This window comes from Copadichromis virginalis, linkage group LG15 (genome assembly GCF_057382275.1).
Source record: "Copadichromis virginalis isolate Kocher_CV1m ecotype Utaka linkage group LG15, C_Virginalis_male_GT1.1, whole genome shotgun sequence".
NCBI lineage: Eukaryota > Metazoa > Chordata > Actinopteri > Cichliformes > Cichlidae > Copadichromis > Copadichromis virginalis.
Window position 1 is genome coordinate 18,831,186 of NC_140632.1, and position 19,322 is coordinate 18,850,507.

The window sequence follows — 19,322 nt, forward strand, 5'->3', positions numbered from 1 at the left end:
TCGGCTTTGAATGGGCACTTATCCCACCTTTAATTTGACCACAGTGTAGGTGCAAGCTGTGGTGGTCCTCAGCCACATGTGTTACAGCCTGTGTGTGTGTCTAAGCAGGGCAGCTAGCCCTTTATACACACCCTCCACGTGACGTCCTCAGCCTTCAGTGTCACTTCTATCCTGACCACATCCTTAACAACTAAATAACACTGCAGGGAAAACCTAAACACAGTGGTGGGCTACTGCTGAGCCACAAGAGACAACAGATGCGTCTGATTTAAACCCTCACTGAGTAATTTTGCATACTGGTGGTCCTGAAAGGCAGCAAAGGGTAAGATGAGGGGAATTTTGTAAGGTAATTTGAAGCCTTAGTACAAATATTTATGGTAACCCTCAGGATAAACTGTCATAACTTTGATTAGCATCACACTTTTCATCTAGTGCCAACAGCAAGTAAATTCTTAATTTATATTTTTGGCTTATGAACAAATACCTTTAATAAAAAACAAATGAGCGTCAGCTGTATTTACTATGTTGTGGTAATGAGCAAATTCAAGCATTCCAGTGTGCTAAACCAATATGGTCCACTGTCACAGCTACACAACACCTACTAAAGATCAGTATATTCATTATCACTGCATTCCAGTAAGTAATGGCTCTAGACTTTTAATAATGTTTATGTTCAATGTGACCCATTGTGGTTTTCATTTTTTTTTGTCAAAATGTTAAAATGTTCATGTCAGAAAAATTCTCAAGCCTAGTGACAACTGGCCAGTGGATTAAGGTGCAAGTCAATGATGCATTTAAATAATATGGGTATTCCCATAAGGTTAATTCACAGAGGCACAGATGCCATAATCCCAGCAAACATGGCTTAAAGAGACCCTGACATAATGTTGTGCAGGGTTGGCTGTGGCTCAGGTGGTTGAGTCTTATTAAAAAGTACTTTAAATGGTCAACTGAGGAGAAAGGTGTTATATAAGCACCTTCAAACTCATTTGTATGACTAAAGTCTCATTTGTTGTACGGTGAACTTACAGTAACATGTCAGACTGTTAAAAGCATTATGTCTGACTGCCCCTTATGTCAGCCTTATAAACCATGTGATGCACAGTTAGCAAAGTAGCATAAGGGAGCAACAGGATGCGAGTTTAAGTCAACCTTGTGGTATACATTTTTTTCCTCTTTCCACCAGCATGAAAGGAAAGAAACGTATGGTATATCAGCAAAAAAAAAAAAAAGCAAAGACAAATATCAGCTAGACAGGGAAAATATTGTTATGCATTAATATAATTTTTTTTAAATCATCTTTTGATATGGCAATGAAACATTTTTGGGAACTATAGACTAATAAGAATCATTAGGTTACTTACATATAAGCCTGAAACAAGGCCAAAAGTTTTAAAGTTCTGAGATAAATCTGTAAAGGTCAGGCTTCAAACTGCTCTTAATGCAAGGTTTCTATTTATTTAATTGTATGATCAGCTAACAACAGCGCTTTACTAATTTTGGCCAGCTGTAAATCTGAAAAGGTATGACAGCATGAGAGCCACAGAGAGACAAAAATAACGTCTAGCTTATGAAAAAACACAAGACTAAAGACCCAAGCGGTTTTCCGTAAGTGTTGGTAGGAACCAAAGTAGAGTTGAAAGAAGTTGCCCTCCAGGGGCCAAATTGCTAAAATTGCTTTGTGTGTTAAACAGTTTGCTAACACGTTAGCAGTAAACACTTCACAATGTCACAGCACTTCAGAGTTGTCAGTTTTTTACTGTCCCCCAGTGGCTAAAAAAAGTCCAGCTTTACGCACCCAGAAATACCATAAAACACTGTCAGCAACCACAACTGATCTGACAACCAAAGGAACAGCCAACACCTTCTGCAGTCCCTATATATTCTTCCCACCGTTCATCTATATAAAACCATGAGACTTCCCAGTGCTGTTTTTACAAGTTTTTTGTTTTCCCTCCTCCCTCCTGGATGACTGTCTTATACTGAGGCCCCATTCATAGCCGAGTCTCTCCAAAGCCTTCCTCCTTCACTGGTCTGTTAAACCTGAAACTGCACCACAGACGCGTAAAGCAGAAATACACACTACTACAAACTACCGGGATCTAGATGTGAAGGTTCCTGTGTCCTTCACTTTACCTTAATTTTTGTTTTTCTGTGTAAAATGGTTATTGGTGTGATGTTTTGTATTGCTCGCTACATAACTAAGTTGTCAATCAAATGATGCAGACAATGCCAGAGTTTTTGTAGGTGACAATCTTTTCACGCCTGCTTGGTCATAATGGATGTAAAGTGAGTTTTCTTCTAATGGCTTCAATCAAGCTTATGTCATACTATTAAAATACAGGACATGTTTAGCAACAAATTATAATTCCCTCTACTTTCAAGACATGAGTGACAGGCAGTGGTAGAATATGACGTGCTATATGTATAAGAACAGCTTTTGTGAAACCCATGTTTAAGGACTCTTCATAGAGTCACTTTTTACAGTAAAACAGTAGTGGAACATGTCTGCTATCACTACAGATACATTATATTAAAGAGACATCACATAATGAGGAGATGTGGCACTCCTGAAATCTATGGAAAAACAAATAATGGAAGAATTGTTCTAATCTGATATGACTGCTGATTTCATCCTCTGACCAAAGATTAAATGGTAAACGGCCTGTATTTGCTTTACACATCCAGTCATCCACACAGTGGTGATAGCAAGCTACATTGTAGCCACAGCCACGCTGGGGCGCACTGACAGAGGCAAGGCTGTCGGACACTGGCGCCACCGGGCCCTCTGACCACCACCAGTAGGCAACGGGTGAAGTATCTTGCCGAAGGACCGAGAGAGTCCAAGCCAGGGCTTGAACCGGGAATCTTTCCGATTACAAGGCGAACTCCGAACTCTTCAGCCACGATCGCCCGTGAGATTATTTAACATTAACATTTTAATACTTTTGGTGTGCACTTAAGGCAGGAGTGGGGGAACTCCAGGCCTCGAGGGCCGGTGTCCTGCAGGTTTTAGATGTGTCCTTGATCCAACACAGCTGTTTTAAATGGCTAAATTACCTCCTCAACATGTGTTGAAGTTCTCCAGATGCCTGGTAATGAACTAATCATTTGATTCAGGTGTGATGACCCAGGGTGATATCTAAACACAGGACACTGGCCCTTGAGGCCTGGAGTTTCCCCACTCCTGCCTTAAGGAGTAACAACAGCATTATGTGCCCTTTCCCTAGCATCCTCTTCATATGGCCTACTTCATTATAAATTTGATTTAAAGAACTGAAGGTAGATCTCCTCGATTGCCATCGAGCATATCCATTATCCGTATTACTATTGTGTTGCATTGTGGTATAATTCAAGCTGATGAAGTGTCCGGTGCTTTCAAACTCGAATTTTCTACCAGGAATTAGTCCTAACAATGGGGTCTATTAGGAGACCCCACAGTATGACCCTTCTGCCACCAGATATTTGGTTTTTGTCTCATTTTATCTTATTCTCCTAGTGCTTTAGCATCTTTCTTCTAGTAAACACAATAAAAACAGTCTTTTACATTTGTATAAAATGAGCATGAAAAGGCACATTATTTTACACTATGTAAAAATGCCTAAAAAAGGGAGAGTTGAGTCATAACAGCTAAGTGCAGGAGACAACAGGTCCAAGATTTCAAGAGCTACCGGCCAACATTTGGACTGTGGGACTTAACACTGGACAATTCAGCCAAACCCCGATCTGATTGGCAACAGCTGTCGGCTAAAGACACATTACACGCATACATACACAATGACATGTCCACACAAGAAACTCTTAGACTGCAGTGCCTTATCATATTAGTCACGGCTATGATTAATTCAGAGCTGTGTTTATCTCAGTGTGTGTTTGTTATCATTGGCGCTGTCCAGCCCCCGATGGGGTTTATGTAGATTTAGAGAGATGATGAGAGAGTATAAAGACAGCAAATAAGAAATAACAACATAATGGACACTATCCAAGCTTAAAGATGGCATTTATCCTTGTTCTCACATTGTGGAAAACATGTAAAAACATTTACAGAGTAGAATGGAAAACTACTGGTAAATTCCCCACACTGTATATAGTGATATACTGAGTTGTCAGACAGTATTAGTTCTTCATTATGGATTTTGCCACATATAAAATATGATCCTATTATAATGATAAAGGTGTGTGGGTTCTATTCAAAAGTACCTTTAAATATGTTATTCAGGTTTCTGTGTCAGAATGTGGTTGAAATTTGTTTAAGTGCATGCTTCTTGGATCTTAATTTCCATGGTAGATTTGGAGGGGTTGTGTCATGACAACATGATGGATGGGGGCAATAAGAAAAACTGGCTGGATTAGTGCATACTGGAAAATGAGTACGTACACACGCATCAACAAGTTTTCCTCTCTTTTTCTGACAGTTGTTCCATTGGAGCTAATAATATAGAAATATTGTTGCTTTCCAGCTGTTTAGTTGATAATCACGGTTTCTGGTAACATCCAATAATTTCTTGCATTTCATTGAATGGAAAACCTATTAGATAAGTAGAGACAGGTGTTTTGCTTGAATAAATGGGAGAGTATAAGCGAATATAGCTCCCATGGCTAAAGACAAAAAGCAAACAGTAGCACCTGTTGGTGATGTAAGAAGTGTTGTGTTCCTGATAAATCCTGGTACGGAACTTTTTCAGTGACATAAAGGTCAACAAGTCATGGAGTCATCTGAGGACTGAGTCTTTCAGTAGGCAAGTGTTGTTAAGATTAATTTGTGATTTATACAAGACTACAGGGAGAAAAAGGACATCCGTACTGATGAGCTGCTGTGTGAGAGTATGACTAACTTATTTTAATGTGGCTACTGCTGTTGCTCCACAAACACACAACTGCCTACATAGTTTTAAAGCAAAGATTACACTCTATGTTGTTGTAATGAAAAAAAATTCTTTCTCTCTGCACAAGAGCGAACAGATTAACCAGAGAGCAAGAAGCAGAAATAACCTGCTAAGCCCACAATTTTTACTGTATAGGAATAATTTTACAATAAAATTGAAGGAAAATGTATCTTCTTCCAAACAATGTCTTTTTAAAAGCAGACACCTTATGCTGGTTGATCTGTACACATTTGACTAAGAGTGCCATTTAGCTGTTCTTGCATTAACTACTTCTTTTGACTCGCTTTAAAAAAAAAAAAGGAACAAAAATAAACACAGATCTGCAGAGAAGATTTTCAGGATGCTCAGGGTTTTTAAACCCGGTTGATATGATTCAGATTTTAAAAGCTGTTTTGAGAGCGCAGTGCCAAGCCAGTTTCAAAGTAAGTGACAAAGAAAGTAGAAAGTGGTAACTTGTGCTTTTTGTAAGTGCTGCTTCACACACAACAATGAAAAGTGATGAGGTATGGTGGATTTGAATGTCACCATCTAATTGTTTGATTTGAATCTCTCTCTCTGATTTGTTGATACTTGCCTAGATTTCTTTCTGTGTCATGCTTGGAATGACCTTTTCCACACATTCACCTTTTTGCTGTACTTGAACACATACACGGGGGCATCAGGTGCCACTCGATACTTTGATACGTAGATTGAATTAGTCAGTGATATCAATATATTGACCTTCTGACTGGTATATGACCCTCACCGTTACCTGCGAAGGGACGGCAACCTTCTAGCAGCTCTGTATTGTATGCTCTTGCTTTTCCAGTACTTGGCTTTCTCATATTTGCATGCATAAATATCAGTGAGCTCATAAGACCAGGCCAAGTTAATTAGTATTAAACTCCAAACTATTAGTATCACGACTCGCACCACAAATGTACCTTTAGGCCCGGCAGGTCCAACGTCTCCTCTTTCTCCCGGCATGCCATCAACCCCACCAGACCCTTTCATTCCCCGAGGGCCCTGGTTGCCTTTTTCTCCGGTAAATCCTGAAACACAAACAGACAATCATGAAAAAAAAAACAAAAACAAAACCTGCCTGTATTTTGCAACTGCCATTCTAAAAAGGTCAGAGACCCCACTCATATGGACTATTTTGTACACTTTCTTCTGTTACTGGCAGCCAGAATGGAGCTACTGAGTCAACAGACAGGCAAATTTGATGACACACTGATTCTTCAGCTTGCAGATCTGTACTGCAATTCATGTGGAAAAAGAAAAGATGTGGAAGAATGGATGAGGATGAAAAGAATTGTAAACTCTAGAGGGGAGTGAAGATTTTATCGCCTGAGTGTCAACACTAACTGAACCAGACTGGAACATACTTGATCTAATCATGGTTTTCATTAGCTGTAATGTGGATCCATGGTGTAAATAAACAATTACTGAATTTCTGTTAGGGTCCAGTCATCAGGTCTCCCAGTCCTATCTATGTCATTCCAACACAGCAAACAAACTCTATATTATTCTTTAAAGTGTATTAAGGTTTTGGAAGTCCTGTTAATATTAGTCCTGCTCATGTTCCACCATCTGGAATACACGAAAAACATCTTTTGTTTTGCTCCTAAAACATATCCACTCCATACCCTGTGGCATACAATGAGAACATTTGTTTAGAGTAAGCACAGTGAAATGTCTCAAAATTAGTGTGGTAATGAGTTATTGATTACGCCGCTGAGGTGAGAGAAATCTTTTTAAAATGTCGCTGTGTTCTGACACGCTCTGATTACACCGTTGTGACTGTTCAGAAATAAGAATAAAATAATTAGGCATTAGAGCCAGAAACGCAAAATAAACCGATGATGGATGAGGCCATATAACTCAGATCAACTCAAAAACCCACTGGGAAAATGCTATCTATCATAATTGGGATCCAGGGCAGAAATGTTCTTTTTGTTCTGCAGGCGAGTCCAACTGGACTGCTCCACATGTCAAGCTGGATGTGATGACACATTCCTTTGGCTTCGGTGCAAGTGGAGCAACAGAACTCCATGTAGCACAATATAAACACAATGTGTAGATCTAGGTTATTAGAATTGATTATTCTTTTTAGAACTGGAAACAACAGTCAACATAAAATAAACAGATAACATAAACTAACATTGCTAAGGTCATTAGTTTGAACAATAGGCAAAAAAATAAATAAAAAAATTTGAAGAATAGGCAGTGTTGGGAAGGTTACTTTACTCAATGAGAGTAACGTATTCTGAATACTTTGGATTACTTAATATATTATCAAGCTTTTTACAACTACATGAATGTACTATTGCTGTGTGATTTATTACTATTACTGAATGATATTCGCCATACCAATACCAAATAGATTTTTAAATCTTAATATAAATGAGTAACAGTAGGGTGGACATTAGTTAAGGCTGCACGTTTTGCAGCGATCTCCTATAGAAAACTATTTTGCGCATATATAAAACAGGTCCGGGGCTCGGAACCGTAGTAAAGGGACCTCTGGCTAATAAGTCGGGTTTGTGTCGGTTCGTAGCCGAAAATTAGCTTTACTTTGTTGTCTGGGTCAACTTTGCTAGCGAGAGACAGAGAGAGGCATTGAAAGACTGCTCCAACGGAACTTATTGTTTCGGAGGAAAACACGAACACGGTGTACAGTCGAGTCTTAATAGCTTACTTACAACTGGGCTCGTCAGGCAGTCTTCTTGGCTGCAGTGGTTATTATTATATTTACATGCTTCCAGCTCCCGTTTCGGCTCGATGACAACTCGTACTTTTCGACTCTCCCTTTTCTCCCTCCTCGTGCTCACAGACACATAGCAGGTATGGCAGTCCATTCTCCCTGCAACACGGACTACACTGCCCATGAGGCTACATTCTTTAGGGCTATGCCTGTAACACTCTGCCTATTGCCTTCATATTAAGTAATCTTTGTGAATAATTTTTTAAAATATTTTTTCACGTATTTTTAATACATTTACAGTTAGAAAGTACTGCATCTGACTGAAGAAGCGAAAGTATTTATCAGAATTAACATTCTCTTAGTGGAAGAACAGCCTCAGAATTGGACCTGTAAGCTTGTGTGGTTGACTTTCTTCTTGGTAAACACAGTAAAAGAAAAGCAGAACTGAACCAAGATTCAAGGTTATGGGAAGCTTCAGTTTACAAGACACCAAGTTCCTGTAAAGAGCTAATGTGTGTAATGGGATTCATAAAGACTTGACATCAGATTGTGTCACATGCATAAAAAATATTTATTTTCATAGTATGGAGGGAGAAAATGTGTGTTTCAGGAGTGTTTGGTGAAATAGATGATTAAAATTCCCCGTTTTCACCACCAGAAGTGCTACACAGCAATGATTTTATGTATAGGCCACTGGTTTGTCTATTTTCTCAAGATGATCTCTAGTTTTTCAGGATTGTGTGTGTGCTACAGTAGTAATCATAAAGTATGAATCAGAAATTGTTCAAAATAAATTTTAAGCTGTAAGTTGACTTAAGTTTACTGTACATATTTTGTTTTTGATAATAATGTTTGTGAATAAAACTCCTGCTATTCATTTTTATTCTTAAAACTAATTTGAGATAATGGCAGGTTTAGGATATACTGAAAGTATTTATTTCACACGGATAACATATTAAATGTTTCGCTTGAGTAAATCTAAAATTTTAAGAAAAAAACGTCACTTTCCATTTGATGGCAGTAACATGTAAGGAAGTGGTATAAAAAAAACCAGCACATTTTCTTAGCTTAAACATTTGATTTGTTTTCTGTTGTTAATAACATATAGGTTTATGTCACTTGCAAACCATTCTTTTTGGGAACTAGAATAATCCATATACCACTCCATCTGTTGAAATACAAAACTGTCATTCATGACAGTTAAACTGTAGTTTTTGTTTTGTGCTTTATTACTGCTAACATTAACAAAGGCTGATTGACAGTCATCTTGTCTAATTGGTAGTCCAAGTAGTCAGTGGGTGCAATGCATGAAGGAAGGAAGTAACGTGTCAGCAAAACTCACACAGCGGGAGGCAGAAAATGTATTCAGTAGATTTGTTAGACCTCAGGGATGCAAAGAGCCCGCTTCGGTAAAAAACACTGCATGTTAAGTTAACTGTCCTCTTTTAATTGGTGAAGATGTTCCCACACTGTTTTGGTCTGTTCAGGTTGGATTTTCATAGTCTTTTGTAAGTTTCTTTATGTTTGTATTTATTTAAAAAAAAAAAAGGATATGCATGTTAACAAGCACTTAAAGTCATCATGCACATATGTCAGATTTAGCCACACAAGCTAATTTTCCTCTATAGTCTGACAGGCTGATACAATATTAGATTAATCAACAAAACCAAACATTGAGAAGCATGTGAACATAAATAAAAGACAAAAACACATACTCCTATAACAGATTAAATTGTGTAAAATTGTATGTAGCAGGATAGTAGTAGCGTAGTATATTTTCTCAGTTGACCAGTTTCCATATTCAGTGAAAACCACCTGCAGACTGTATCGCTAAGCTCTCATCCTGTCTTTGTGTCTTTGGACTATTAAATCTGAATTAATATGTTTTTCCATTTTATGCTGTACATCGTATTATGATTGCTTAGACTTATTTGGTGTGGTCTGGTATGACCTGCAGGAATTCTTGGTTGTTAGAAATGTTAAGAATTTAAGGAAAATAGCTTTAATTGAGTCAAACAAAAACAGCTGAACCCAAACGGACTTACTGCTACTAACTGTTTTGATTAAAAACCATCTCCCCTCTAAAAAGCCCTTTTTCACTGAAGTTAACATTGGGGGTTTCATTTTTCTGTCTTTGCTTTGGTCTTGCAGAGGGTTTGGTTCCATTCACTTTGCTAGATTCTTACAAATGTTAGGCCTTTGTAAACACTCACGTTAGCAATTCTTTTTTTTTTTTTTTCACTTTTTCCTGGAACTATGGGCTGAGATGGGAGGGGGGGGGGGGGTCCCCTTTCAACAGGAAGATAATGCTTCTTGGAAATGTTCATTTTCAGCCAGGGAATGTGGATGGATGATGACAGGAGACAACCTGAGGGGTGATGATTCAAGAGGTACCAGGCTGAAAGGGGGACCCAGAACATCTGGAATCATGATGTTATTGTTTGTATCACACCATATCAATGAAAAATAGCCATGTCATGTTTTGGAGCTGCTCACTGTGAATGCATGATGGTTTAAGCTGTATTTTTGGGGGAATTACCTGCAAGACTAAGACAGATGACACGTCTCACTGGCCCTGTGTAAAAATAAATCCCCACCCAAAGTCTGCACTTTGTTTTCTTAAGCAGCTTTATATGACCTTTAATTCTTTCCACTCATAGTGTTATGAATGCAACTGCATGTAACATAACCAGAGGGAGCTTAAAAACAGAAAGTGTCTAATTTTTCATCTTTCGTGTCACTCAAACATAAATCCTGGTATTCCAAAAAAGTCTTGTATCTCTTAAATTTGAGATATTCACATATATAGTTTAGCAATATTTTATAGATCATATGGAACTTTTTTTGTGGAACCTTCACGCCAAGACCCTTCCTTACCCTCCTTTCTTTTTTGTGTTCAGATAATTTGCACGCGTCTTCCAAAGCTGGGAAACTACATCAACTCCCACAAGTTAAGCAGATCAGGATGAAGGTTTGAAGTATTAAATCCATCTATTTTTTACATTTCTATACCTTCTACTTGAAGGAAGATTAATCTAGATAAAATACAGATAAGGACTAGATAAGTTTATTTTAACTAGATAAAAATAAACTTCAACATATCTTCATGAGGGAACAGTTTTTTTTTTTATCTGCTTTTGTTCACAGGCATGTTTAAATGTTTTTCAACATCCTGAAATCACCACATTCTGAGTTGCTATTTTAAATGCTTAAACAGTTCAAAATGAATATACAATATGTGCTTTTAGAGAGAGTTTATCAATCTGACTCAGGTTAGAAACTTCTTATGTGGAGAAAAGCTGGTCAAGACAAAAGGATATAAAGGATATAAAAAACAATGTAGGAAAATCACCAAACGGCCAGAGTAATAAAACATTAGAATCAAGTTGTTTGGATGCCTGCTCAATCATCCAGGTAAGGAAATCCCAAAAAAGTGGATTCTGTTCATCTGGATGTGTTTTCAATTGACTTTTTCAGTTTGACTTCTTCAGTCTCCTGAAGAAGTCAAACTTTTCTCCCACTGAAAACACTACATCCAAATAAACAAAATCAACTTTCTGGAATTACGGAATCAAGTTATTTAATCGTCATGGGATTTGTGACACCTTTTACGGACTAATTTTCTATTCATCCATCCATCCATTCGCTTCCGCTTATCCTTTTCAGGGTCGCAGGGGGCGCTGGAGCCTATCCCAGCTGTCATAGGGCGAAAGGCGGGGTACACCCTGGACAGGCCGCCAGTCTGTCGCAGGACTAACACACAGGGACAGACAACCATTCACACCTAGTGGCAATTTGGGTTATCCAATTAACCTATCCCCACGGTGGGAGGAAGCCGGAGTACCCGGAGAGAACCCACACAAACACGGGGAGAACATGCAAACTCTACACAGAAAGACCCCGGCCTGATGGTGGAATTGAACTCAGGACCTTCTTGCTGTGCGGCAACAGTGCTAACCACCGTGCCAACTAATCCGCTAATTTTCTATTGGAGCAGTAATTGAAAACTTCACTATGAAATGTTTCTCAATAAATGGCTGGTCATACTCACCTCTCAAGCCAGTCAAACCAGGAACCCCAGGGGGGCCCAATTCTCCAGTGTCCCCTTTCTCTCCCTTAGGCCCTGGAGGTCCTGTATAAAGAAGAAAAAAAAAATTGTAATAAATAACTTGAATGCTGCAAGACAACTTGTCTTCAATAGGAGGCATACTTCTTTAAAGCTTTTCTCTCTTTTTTAAAATGTAAAATTAAGTAATATGTTGACAAAGAGACAAATCATCAGTTTGTTAGTGATTTTATGTTTATGTTATTATGCAAACAAAGATAATCCCATTTAAAACAGAACTGTTTTGTAATGATGTTGAGTCAGAAACATAGATTTAAGTAATATAAATAATGCTTTTCATGTTGTGTCTACATGTGATGTTTCTGTTGCTTTACTAAAAGATATAACAGAACTTTGAATGAAAATAAGTCACCTGTTATCTTGAGGTCTGAAAAAGGCTACAAATAACTTTTTTATTGATGACCTGCTGAGGAAATATCTTTTCTTGGAGATTAAATAAGAGCTTTTTGATTTATAGAAAGTGCATTAGGGTTAATTATACATTAAAAGTATGCTTTATGGTGCCTTCATTATTATTATCTAGCATGTTGGATGAGGAACATGTAGATTATCCCTTGAGAAGTTAATACATGGAACCAGACCTTTAATGCAGGCAGATAATAACTTTATTCATGTCACAAAACTATATTTATATTTATTACAGAGCCTATCACACACAAAAAGTGACATATCTGGCAAATGAAGGCCAAAGTGGGTCTTACAACTGGGCTAGGGCTTCGGTCCAAGCATTTGTTATACTTGGACGACTCCAGAGACTGAGTGAGAAAAGTCAAATAAAGAGAGAAGGAGAGCGAGAGGAGAGATATGGCTACAATGAAAACCACATGTTAAACAATGTGGACCAGAACTTGGCTTGTGGGAAAGCTGAGAAATCTGAGGACCTGTTAGTGTCCTGTGGTTCTGATCCTTCATGACTCTAATTTGCAGATTTCTGATTTAAAGAATAGGTATAAGCTGCAAAAACACGGTCAAAAAATCCTCAACTAGTGGGTTGAGGATTTTGTATTTTTGTCTCCCAATTATGACAAATTGCTATATAAAATAAAATACAACAATTAAAACAGTATAAATGGATAAAACTAAATAAAAGCAAGCCTTCACAAGTTACTCTTACGATCTGTGGACACCGTCGATACCTTTAAAAAGAAGTTTAGGTCCAATGAGAGAGAGTTCCACAACCTGGGAGTCACAATCACAAACCTGCATTCTGTTTTTTGTCCTTAACCTGGACCTTTGTACAAGCAACAAGCACTGAATAACCTAGTAGTTACTTATAGATGTAGTAGATCACTAATATAGGGACAGATCTGAATGTGATCCTCGAAATCTTAAACTGAATCCTAAACTTTAACATAAAGAGGTCAGAATCAGTGTCACATGGAAACTTTTGGTGCACCTGATGAGAAGACTTGCAGCAGCATTCTGTACTATTTGTAAGTGATCCAGGGATGATTTTTGCAGGCATAGGAATAATGAATCACAATAATAAGGGCATGATGAAATAAAAGTATGTGTAATCAGAATATACTTAATACTGCCAATGTTCTGCAGATGATAAAAACACATTTATATAATACAGCCAACATTCTTATCAAAACTCAATGCCTGATCAAAAGTAACACCCAAATTTCTCACAGTCAGGAGAACTGAACATGAAATGCGTCCAAAATTCTCAATAAGTGTGGAAATGAAGTTGTCAGGGGCACAGATAAGAACCTTCGTTCTTATGTTAGTATTTAAAGACAGATGTTTGGCTTCCATCCTGTTCTTTATAACATGGATGCAGTCCTGAGGACAGAAAATTTGGCTACATTCTGGGGTTTAAATTAAATGTACAACTATTATCTGTGTAACAATGAGATGCCTTCAGAGGTATTCAGGATGTGTCCAAGTGGACGCATATACAAAGCAAACAAGACAGACCTCAGAACCGTACCTTGGGGCACACCACAAAGTAAAGTTACAAGAGTGGAAACAAAATTAGAAGAAACAACTGAAAAGCTCTTGATATACTCGAATATATTAAGAGCTTAAGTCTCTTAATTAGAATATCATTATCAGCTGTGCCAAAAGCAGCAAAGTCAAACGTGGCCAAAAGAGTCGACTTTATGGCTTTTTAATTGTGAAAATTGCCAAGAAGGACATGTATTTTGAACTTCCATCTCAAGAGAGTCTGAATTTCCTTCTGAATGTGAAATGTAAATGTTTTTAAAAAGTACTTAAACCTCTTAATAGGTTATTAGGGAATAGTTTAATTGGACGGGTGCACTTTAGATTGAACTGGACTGTGTGCAGCCTCTGAACCAAAATGAGTTTGACACCATTAAATTAGTTGTAAAACTGACATAAATTAAATTGGCTTGATTACAGTTGATAAAAATACATCAGGCATTTTAAAGTCATGACAGGCAGATGACCAAATGATGAATTGGAATGATGAAAAATTGGCTAACTGATCTGTAACAAAAACTATATTTAAATGCAGTAGTTGTTAAATTAGGCAAAGGACTGAATCTACCAAGTGTACATAAATATTTTAGAAAGTGATGTGTCAGAAAAGGTTTCCATTAAAGCCTTTGTGCACACGTCCTGAGCTGGATTTGCCATAAATAATACCCTGTTCACTCAGTCAGTAATTCCTTAGCAATTTTCTTTAATCCCACAATTTTTCTTTGGACCCACACACACATGTATTTTTTTTTTCAAAATACTGACAACCCAACGCTTACTTCAGCTTTAGGCAACCAGAGTACAGTCCTTTTAAAAAAAAAAACCCAAAAAAACAAACTACAACCTTATTGCTTCCATTGGAGTTACTGAAGGTAAGAAGCAGCATGCTGACTTTGCAATGTTCAGAGAAACTGCTAAAACCTCAGAAGCTACGTCTCAGACACTATAAGCCACAGTTACCATGTTAAATGTTAAAGTTCATGACAGTAAAATTAAGTAAAATTAAGGCGGATTTGGAAGTGTTACCAGAACAAACTCAAAGTGAAGATCCACTATGGCTAGCACACAGCCTATAAGCACATAGTTCATGTCAGCATGGTGGTGGAGAGGGGAAGATTTGGGCTTGTTGTGCAACCACATGACCAGGACCTGGATACAGTCATTGAGTCAATCTTGAACTCCTCTACATGCCAAAGAATTCCAGAGTAAAATGTGAGTCCAACTGTCCGATACCAGCAACAGGACAATGATCGCCAACAAAATGACTGAAAGAGGAAAAGGATCAAGTTGTTGCAATGGCCCACAGTCCAGATCTCCACTCTGAAAATAGGGATAGCAGGACCTTCAGAGAGCTTTGCATAAACTGATGCTGCAATGACAATGAACTAAAGCAATCTTAAAAAGATGTTATAAACGATTATTTCACTGTATAGTCTTGTGAAAACTTTGTTTTTCACATGACTGAGACAGTTTTGCCTTTCTAGGTTGGGTTAAGTTTAGGTTTATTACATATGATGGCCCAGACCTTATAGGGATAGAAAGATTTGCGGCTAGTAAGCAATAAATCAATACATTTGAAAGGAAGTACATCTGAGCAGGACATGCTGCTCATGTCTGAATCCCCATCACATCCACTCATAGTAACAAAAATGCACTGACACCAGCCAAAAGGCTTTTGGCTTTTAAGCCTAATCTTTTGAGAAGACATTTTACTCTGGTGGTCTGTAAAAGTTTGTTTAAGCAGAGTTTCACATTAATAATCTTCTGGCTCTCGAAGACACTAGTCAGCTGACAGGGTTTCAACAATAACAAGCCCAGTGGCCCCTCCTGGATCAGCCTGAAAACATCTGACAGCTCGGTCCAAGAATGCAATTCCAGTGAAGAGTTCAGGCGCCTCCGTCCAATATCCAGTCTTGTTACAAATCTGAAGTGTGGCCCAACAGCTGTTTTGTCTACACATGTGCAGTCCAGAAAAAAGATCATCTAATTTACCACAATAACAAATGACACAAGGCATCACCTGTGTTGATGTTAGTTGAGAATGCTTTGCTTCTTTTATTGATTTGCTTTCCTTCTTTTATTGATATTTATTTTTATTTTTTTCCTTTTATTTTTTTATCTTTCTTCCGTATGAGCTTACCTGCGATAGCTTCTGGACACTGGACACTTATAGATCATTAGGACTAAAGTGTTCTTAACAGTTCTTAACGTGTGTCTGTGGCCTACACACAGCTGAAGCCTGATTACAGCGTCTGGGCACCGAACAGCCTCAATAGCCTGGAAAGGTGCTAACCGCTAGGCTAACTAGCAACAAGATGCCTTCCCTCTCCACAGATGACTACCACAGCCTCCTGCAGAAGATTGCAGTACTGGAGACAAAAAGTCATCGCTTAGAAGTAAACGTGGTGGTAAATGGACTGTGTGGAAATGAAACAACCTTGCCTTTGATTCAAAACAATGGTGATGAGCAAGCTAGTACACAGCTAAGGAGCACAGATAACATGACCAAGAAAGTAGACTCTGTGCATTATAATAAATCCTCAAGCGATGATCCCCCCTTGGACTGTCTTGGTGCAAAACCAAGACATAAATCATGTCTCCTGGAAGGGGGAGGACGTATCACAGGCAGGGCACAGCGAGCTGAAATCTCTGAAACTGACTGGCTTTCACTTCCTACGAGACAGAGAAGCTCTTCTACCCCTGTATACGAGAGGAAACAGGACTGGACAACCGTGAATAGGAAGGTTAACAACAAACCTCCAAAACAACTGAATGTCAAACTGCAGAACAGATTTGCTCCACTATCAAAGGACCCTGGATCTATATCGGACAACCATCCATCTAAAAGTAGCGAAGTAAGGTCTGAAAATCTGTTGAAAAGTGAAAGGCCACAGGGAAAGCTAAAGGCTAGGCCTGAAACTCTGATTGTGGGTGACTTTGCCGTAAAGGATGTAAAGGATGTGCGGTAAGAACACTCTGTCTCACAAGTCCTCTGCTTTCCTAAGGATACGGTCAAGAACCTGAAGGAGAGAATTCTTCAAATTGCAGATGAATATCCAACTGTGACAAACCTTGTTCTGCATACAGGGTCAAACAATGTGTCCAAACAACAGTCGGAGGTTCTGAAACGGGACTTTACTGGATTATTAAGTACTGTAAACTATCTGAATGCAGCTGTATTCATCAGTGGACCTGTACCGCCCATCAGAGGAGGGGACGAGAGATTCAGGAGGGGACGAGAGATTCAGCAGGTTGTTTGCACTGAATAAATGGCTTATATCAGCATGTACTGACCACTCAGTGCATTTTATCAAGAATTTTAATATTTTTGGGAACACAGGCATCTGTTTAAAGCAAATGGATTTAATTTTAACAAGTCAGGGGTGAAACTGTTCACCTCCAACTTGTTTTATTCCATACGTCATCCATCTGTGCTTGGTGCCAAGGCTGAGATGAACGAGGAGTTATCTCATAAAGAGGAACAAACAGTACTCCAAGAACAGACAAAGCCCAGCAGAAACCTTGAGGAGGATCCTCATCTGCCCCCACCCCAGAAGAGCTTCAGAAAGGAGAGACATCAGAGGCAAGAAGAGGGGTCCCTATTTGCCTCCAACTCTCTCAACAACACCAACGACCAGGACCAGGGACCACGACCTTCCCCAGTCCCCCAAACCCCTGACAGGCCATCACCCTCCTCCCCCTCCCTTTCTCCCTCCTCCCCACACCTGAAATTCACTGAGGAGATGATGGAGCGGGTCAATGCTAGGCTCAGATCTACCCCCCGGCCCAATCCCTTTTTGTCCCCCATAAACCCCCCACCGGAGCAGCCAAAGGTTCGCCATCGAGCCCCGCCCTCAACAGAGCAATCGAAGTTACATTGCAGAGCCTCGCCCCCCTTAGTTCCTCCTTACCACCTTCATGCCCTGTCTCCGCAGTCTGATGTGTGATGTGTGGAGGGTCCGGGCTGCGAGGATTATGGCAGTGGTGACTTTTCCCAGGAGAAGCTGGGACCCTGTTTACTAGAAGGTTTTAAAATTTCTGTACTTTTAGGTGACAGAAGGAGACATGTGGCCTGGTCAAAACACAGAGAGCTGCACTCTAAAAAATCTTTAAATATAGTAAACATACCTTGTGTGCCATAGACTGCTCCCAAACACGAGGGGACAAGTAATGCCCTAAAACACTTAAGTTGGCTTTATTAAACGTTAGATCTTTAGCTGGGAAAACATTTTTAATTAATGATTTAATCACTGAGCACAGCCTTGAGTTTATGTTTTTAACTGAAACTTGGTTGGACCAAAGTAACAGTGGAGCTGTTCTCATCGAGACGACCCCTCCTAACTACAGTTTTATCAGTGAGGTCAGGGCGAGCAGGAGAGGAGGAGGGGTTGCTGTCCTATTTAATGAATCATTTCAATGTAAGCAGCTATCTCCTGGAAGTTTTCAGTCTTTTGAATATGTGGCTTTACAGCTGAAGGCCCCATCCAAAGCTGTGTTTCTTAATGTTTACAGGCCTCCCAAATACTGCACAGACTTTTTTAATGACCTCAGTGAACTGCTGTCTGTGATCTGTGTTGATTTCGACTGTGTAATTATTGTTGGGGATTTTAACATTCATGTGGACAACCCTCAGGACAAAGGGACTAAAGACCTGAGTAACACTCTGGGCAACTTTGGGCTGACTCAGCATGTAACAGAGGCCACACATAATAGAGGACATACTCTTGACCTACTGATCTCCAAAGGCCTGAGCATTTCAAAGGTTACTGTGTCTGATGTGGGCCTGTGTGATCATTACTGTGTTTTCTTTGAAAGTAAAATCTCAGCCCACACAAATATATCAACAGCAGTGATCACAAAACGGTGTATAATTGAAAACAGTAGTGAGATCTTTAACCAGGTCTTCCCATTAACACCTGGCCTGTCCAGAGGTTCAGTCAATGAGCTCGTCAATAGCTTCAGTGCTAAAATGTTAAATGTAATGGACACTATTGCTCCCATTAAGGTGAAGGTTATCTCTGGAAGAAGTCGTCTCCATGGAGAAACTCCACACTGGTGAAAAATGAAAAAAGAGAGTGTAGGAAAGCTGAGCGCAGATGGAGAAAAACAAACCTCCAGGTTCATTATGACATCTATAAAGAGAAACTTCACAATTATAATTTACAACTGAGGAGTGCAAGGAGGTCCTACTTCTCTGACATCATCACCAAAAACAGTCATAATGCTCGGGTCTTATTTTCTACAGTTGACAGGCTAACAAACCCTCCTGTGTCAGTGGCAGCTGAACTTCATTCGACCGTGGCCTGCAATGACTTTGCCAAATCTTCACAGACAAAATCCAAAAGATTAGACAAGCAACTGGTACATCAACAGCAGATCCAGGATATGTACTGTGTCCACCGAAAAACTGTTCAAACACCACCAAACAGTTTCACCCTATTAACAGCAAAGACCTGGATGACATCTTAGGTCAACTGAACTCCTCCTCTTGCTGTTTAGATGTCCTGCCAACAAGTTTTTTCAAAAAGGTCTCAAAGACTTTAGAGTCAGACCTGTTACAGATCGTCAACTTTTCTTTAATATCAGGCGTGTTTCCAGAACCACTAAAAACTGCTGTAATTAAACCTATACTGAAAAAGGACAAGCTTGACAAGACACAAATGAACAACTACAG

The 19,322-nt window shown here is 39.1% G+C and overlaps 1 protein-coding gene across 1 annotated transcript in view; it reads right to left on the bottom strand.

Annotated features, from left to right (window-relative positions):
• scara5 (scavenger receptor class A, member 5 (putative)) overlaps positions 1–19,322 on the bottom strand; it is a 107,354-nt gene that overhangs the window by 32,637 nt on the left and 55,395 nt on the right. The window contains exons 8-9 of the mRNA XM_085432332.1: positions 11,624–11,704; positions 5,810–5,917 (exon numbers count right to left, since the gene is read on the bottom strand). Coding sequence (XP_085288458.1) covers positions 5,810–5,917; positions 11,624–11,704 — 189 coding nt within the window. The remainder of the gene's footprint in view (positions 1–5,809; positions 5,918–11,623; positions 11,705–19,322) is intronic.